The sequence below is a fragment of the Bombyx mori genome, chromosome 19 (assembly GCF_030269925.1).
Source record: "Bombyx mori chromosome 19, ASM3026992v2".
In the NCBI taxonomy this organism is placed as follows: domain Eukaryota; kingdom Metazoa; phylum Arthropoda; class Insecta; order Lepidoptera; family Bombycidae; genus Bombyx; species Bombyx mori.
The window spans coordinates 7,703,862-7,710,148 of NC_085125.1; the positions used below are offsets into that span (position 1 = coordinate 7,703,862).

At 33.9% G+C, this 6,287-nt stretch overlaps 1 protein-coding gene across 2 annotated transcripts; it reads right to left on the bottom strand.

Moving 5' to 3' along the window:
• Positions 1-1,647: 1,647 nt before the first annotated feature.
• On the bottom strand, positions 1,648-4,532 carry Or-49 (olfactory receptor 49). 2 transcript variants are annotated; one of them, XM_012693676.4, is made up of 4 exons: positions 4,496-4,532; positions 3,788-3,974; positions 2,672-2,901; positions 1,648-2,291 (listed from the first exon to the last, which is right to left on the bottom strand). In XM_012693676.4, exons 1-4 carry the CDS (start codon positions 4,515-4,517, stop codon positions 1,648-1,650), a joined length of 1,083 nt encoding a protein of 360 aa, XP_012549130.3. In that variant the 5' UTR covers positions 4,518-4,532. The 2 variants fall into 2 exon arrangements, with proteins under 2 accessions (XP_012549130.3, NP_001166614.1); NM_001173143.1 differs by lacking the exons at positions 2,672-2,901; positions 3,788-3,974; positions 4,496-4,532 and having other exon boundaries at positions 1,648-2,247.
• Between the last annotated feature and the right edge of the window lie 1,755 nt (positions 4,533-6,287).

Here is a 6,287-nt window from a genome sequence, read left to right on the forward strand (position 1 = left end):
GAATACAAAAAAGTTAAATTAGATAAAGTTTAAACAAAAGGATTTTATTATCATAGACATGAATACAAAACAGATGGCGCGTAACGGAAAAATGTGACGCGTAACCGAAAAATGTGACGGTAAATTTTTTTCCAACGCCGATAAGGAAGTTTCACTTCAATAATAAATAAATATTTGAAGTGAAACTTCCTTATCGGCGTTGGAAAAAAATTTACCGTCACATTTTTCGGTTACGCGTCACATTTTTCCGTTACGCGCCATCTGTTTTGTATTCATGTCTATGATAATAAAATCCTTTTGTTTAAACTTTATCTAATTTAACTTTTTGAAGTGAAACTTCCTTATCGGCGTTGGAAAAAAATTTACCGTCACATTTTTCGGTTACGCGTCACATTTTTCCGTTACGCGCCATCTGTTTTGTATTCATGTCTATGATAATAAAATCCTTTTGTTTAAACTTTATCTAATTTAACTTTTTGAAGTGAAACTTCCTTATCGGCGTTGGAAAAAAATTTACCGTCACATTTTTCGGTTACGCGTCACATTTTTCCGTTACGCGCCATCTGTTTTGTATTCATGTCTATGATAATAAAATCCTTTTGTTTAAACTTTATCTAATTTAACTTTTTTGTATTCATGTCTATGATAATAAAATCCTTTTGTTTAAACTTTATCTAATTTAACTTTATTTAACCAATTTCTAGAAAGTTGCATGTAGATCATTTTTCGAAAAATAAGGCCATAAATAAGTTTCACTTCTTACGTGTGTACACTAGTACACGCACACATTTTTTTGTATTCATGTCTATGATAATAAAATCCTTTTGTTTAAACTTTATCTAATTTAACTTTATTTAACCAATTTCTAGAAAGTTGCATGTAGATCATTTTTCGAAAAATAAGGCCATAAACAAGTTTCACTTCTTACGTGTGTACACTAGTACACGCACACATTTTTTTTGTATTCATGTCTATGATAATAAAATCCTTTTGTTTAAACTTTATCTAATTTAACTTTATTTAACCAATTTCTAGAAAGTTGCATGTAGATCATTTTTCGAAAAATAAGGCCATAAATAAGTTTCACTTCTTACGTGTGTACACTAGTACACGCACACATTTTTACTAACAATCACGCCACGTTAACTGGTCCCGTGATAAGTTCGTAAAGAACTTGTGTTACAGGTACCAGATAACGGATATAAATGTAAGATTTTTATTATACACATACATATATTTAATATACATCCATAACCCTGGAAAAGACATTTATATTTATCATACAAATATGTTCACTTGGCGGGATTCGAACCCGCGACCCCTTGTGTAGTGACCATGTCACTTACCACTACACCAGACGGCCGTTTATATGATCAAGATAAAGATTTAATTTTGATATTTAGCACAAATGTTCTCTAAATTGAATGAACAACTACGTAATCTCCGCGCACAACGACCATTATCAACATAATAAAGTTTATTTAAAAATTTTATTTGGGTAGAAAATAAACACATTAGTTCCTTTGAAGGTTATTTTATTTATGTACATTCATTAAATTTACGAAAACACGCAACAATATCACCTACAATGCGTAAAATATTTGTGTATATATTTGTGCGTTCGTTTAAATACGAAACGACTCTTGTCTAGTTAAATACCGCGTATATCTTGTAAACGACCTGAGCGATACCACCGAATGTCTCCCTATTCATAACGAAAACATTAGCCGCAGTTAAACATAAGGGTCGTTGAGACAAACACAAGATAACCGAGACTACCTTTGCTTGTTTTACGCCCATTTTCTCCCACCCGCACTGGTAAATCGCTGTAGACATATCCATTCCCGCCGTGATGAGCAATTCGCCCCCGAAACAATATATGAACAGGGGCATTATCCCTGTAACTGCTGTAAGCACCGTATTCCTTATGTCCCATGAATTCATCGTCTGTAATGTCGTCACGAGAACGATCGTCATCATTAAGAAATGCGCGCCGAATATAATCTTATATAAGTTTTTTATCTCGTTATGGAACTTTAGTAAATATTGATAGTGCTTCGCGCAGAACTTCAATTTTCGATCTATAAACACAGGATCACGATCGGCATCATTCTTTTCAAAAATTCCATTTAAGACGTCCGTAATTACATAAAAATGTCCAAGTTCGTGAGCTAATAAGTTGATGAACAACACTATATAGCCTGTCTGATTCACGGCTGAGAATATTGTCGCGAAACATGTTAGCATAAATGTTATTTCGTAATATGGAGTCTCATATTTTGGAGTCAAACCTGAAATATGTAATGATCAACTTTAATAAACTATCTGGTTAATTAAAATAAATTTGAATTAGTTTGTGTTTATGCCATTAACTACAATTAATTTTTGGACCTCATATCTTAAGGTGGCTGGCAATATTGACATTGTGATGTTAATTAGCTCCTCCAACCACCTAACACCTGGTAATAAGCTTGTATGCCAACTAGAGCATTAAAAAAATAGAATATTTTTTTTTGGAAACAAAGTGTTGTAAGTGTAAACGTAATTAACGCTAACAATAAACTGACAAAACGTGACTGAATTACGCATTCAAATTAACAACAGAAAATTAACACTGACCTGAATCCTGAAAAAAAGGATCATTTCTATTCATAAATTGTACAATACTAACCATAAGTTTCACCGGGAGTCGTCGGTAAATATCGGATATTCCCAAAAATGGTGAACAAGAACGGTATAAGTAAATATATCACATGGGTCACTGATTGATTGATTATGACAAACCAAGATGCGCTGCGAGCCGTCTTAAGGGTTCGTATCATTTTCGAGTATCCCGTAGTGTCTGATTCAATGGCAGATAGACCTTGTTTACTCATTACGAATATTGTACGTAGACGAGTTCTGTGAAAAGAAATATTGCCAATGAACGAACGCAATCCAAAATTCTCGGACATTCTCGGGGTACAATTTCTGGTAAAACTCGACTTCTGTTGTCCGTGTGCTTCCTACAACTATTAATGGTTTTATTGTGTTATTGGCTTGTGTTGTTATTATCCAAGAAATGTCTCATGTTGTCGCTAGGTGTGGTTGTAACATTCCTATACTCCCCTACCCCGAATCTTCGATACTATCCGATTCTCAGACTTTAATGTATCTTTCTTCTTCAACCCGTGTCCATCCAATGCTGAGTTTAGGTATCTTCAGATGCACTCCATTTTTTTCTTTCAGTCTCTTTACTGAACATTAACTCAATTATCTAACAGTTCTCTAAAAATATTTTGTTTTAAAGTTGTTGAAAATTCATATCGAACTACCAGTATTGATAAAGCACATATATGTGTTTAGTATAAGTGTATGTGACAAAACATATCCTCGACTTATTTTAGCAATCATCAAAGATTAGTGGACGATGCCTATTCGACAGTTGCTTATTGGGACGCTCAATTTAAAAATAGCTGTGAACGTGGCTCTCTTTCAAGATACCTAGAAAACTTTACTAACTTCTACCTTCATCTCGAAAAATAGAAAAATAACCAAAAAAAGCTGTTTTAGAGCCTTAAAATTATATTTTTGTTGGTATAGAGTCTTCAATTTTTATCCATTACGTTTTGAAAAACCGTGGTTTAAAAAATTTTTGTATGTCAATCACTACGAATTTTAACCAGCGAAAACAAAATGCGATATTTGAGAATTTTAAATCCATTACCATTCAATTGTAAGGGATGATATAAATTATGTCTTGGAAAACGCAATATTATTCTTAGAATAGAAACTTAAGCAACAATACCTAACGCTCCACATGAAAACATATTTAGACAGTGGCACACATGTCGCGCTGATACAGTTCAGGGCTTTGAACGTTTCCATCTTGTCAGGAAACACTCGCACCAAGTAGATGAGTTGGCTCAGTGACCCGACGTAAACAAACGACCCTCCGAACAGTAACATCTTGAGTAAGGACAGAATGGAGAAACCTGCCGGAAAAATATAAAGGTAAATGTTATTATAATGCGTCAACTTCCTACCCTTATTAGAGAACTAGCTACATTTTCCTCATATACAATTTTTCTTATTATACATATGTATGTTTTCTTATTTACGGTTGTACAACCATAATTTAAATATTATGTATTCTATTACGCAAAATGTTCGCTCTTTGAACAATGCCTTGAAAGACTAGCAGATTGCAAAACTGCTTTAAGAACCAATTTTTTATATCAATAAATAAAATCTAATAAAAAAAAAAATTCAACATAAATGAAAGTACATACTTGTTGTCAAAAAGAACTACCGTCAATTCACAAAAACTAGCCTCCGATCTGAGAAGAACTGGCAAGAAACTCAGCGGGCATGTGACAATAACGGTGAAAGTCGGAGAACTAAGGATAGGTGACTTAGAAGTCTCAGTGACTCTTATCATCCTTCTAGAATCACGCAGACGCAAGCAAGACGCATCCACGTTATTTGAAATCTGCATTATAAGAATATGACTTACTTGAATTCTCATCTCCAAACATATTACGAATTCCTACGAACTGCTGAATTAAGCTAACCATAGCCTTTACAGATTCAATTGGATCATTTGTGTAACCTTTGTCTATTGACTTCGTAAAAAACAAACGTTTTCTCGAGAACATTATAAAAGCGAATGAAAAGTAAGCTACGGGCTTAGTGTTTAACAGATGTATACTGATAATTAAGTATTAAATTTAACTACTTTTACTCGCGGCCATACTCGTCCGAAAAGTACCTAAGGATATGAAATTTTAACGAAAGATAATATTCAAAAACAAATGGGAATATTTTCTTTAAGCGTTCGTTCCGGACCAACGTAAAAGTTTAATCTTCGTTATTTTTTGGTGATTTATATTATTATGTCTCTCAGTGGATCAATTACGAAGTCGTATCACGCTACTTTAGCACAATTACCCGGCAAATACTCATTTCTCCTTCAAAATAATAAGCTTGTATTTCATTACTGCAAAGTTTGCAAGCACGCAAGGGAGCTTCACAGAAAGAGGCCCGAGATCACAATGCATTCGCTTATCAAAAAGCTTCAAATAATGTATATTGCAATATAATATATGTAAAATTATTAAACGTGTATATTTCCTATTAACAGACAGACAGACACCCTTCGGTAACCATTATTGCTTTTATGATCATTATTTACGTGAAACTTTGTACGTTTGTTTGTATCAATTAACACCAATTTCGTTAAATTGCTTTGTTTGTAAATTTCTTAAATGAAAATTGGTAGATAACAATGTTGGACTATTATCAACAATTATAATCTATACATATAAATAAAATTGGAGTGTCTGTTTGTCATATTGAAATAACCGCTTTTTACTGCATGCATATGAATATATATACGGTACATACACCAAAATAACATTTTCTACAATTTTTGTCTATCTGTCTGTCTGTTTGTTCCGGCTTATCTCTGGAACGGCTGGACCGATTTTGACGGGACTGACAGGTAGCTGATGATATAAGGAGTAACTTAGGCTACTTTTTTTAGACTAACTTCTCCCCGCGGCGTCACCCGCGGTACGACAATAACCGCGGGTAACATCGCGAGACTCAACTATCAATAATAAAGTTTAATGTGTAACGAAGCGAGGGCGGGTCGCTAGTAAATAATGAGAAAGAAGCACGGGTGCCTACTGCGTAAGTTAAAGCTTACAGAAATAGCTTCAGCTCAGCTTTACTGAACAAAATTCTAAAAAAGAAAATGTGACATGTTAAAAAGCATGTTTTATTTGATTTCCCACAAAATACATTAAAATTTGTCAACGTTCTCGTTCTTTCATTATACACTCACTTCAATCAGTTTATTGCTTTCAAGTCCCTCTGCTGCCTGAAATAAAAAATGAGCTGAATGCCAAATTAGCTCGGCCTATTTTCGAGACGCAAAATCTTACAGTAATTAAACTTATACCGGAAATAAAATTGTAAGTTTCATTAGCAGTATTAACGTACTGAATTTTCTAGAATCTTAATTCGAATAGAAACCACACAAAAAAATTGTATACCTACTGATCAATCGAAAATTACTTTCAGATCTTTTATTCATTTCATACATTCCATTCCATTAAATTCCATGGCATTCGATAATGCCATTAAGGGTTCAACGTGAAACTTAACCCACAGATACAGATCACTGAGTTTCTTGCCGGAACTTCTCAATGGGTCGCGATTCCGATCCGGTGATAGATTCAGCGAAGCGCTGCTCTTATTAGGACAGATGTTAGCAAAGTCTAGAGAACTAATAGAGACCTGTG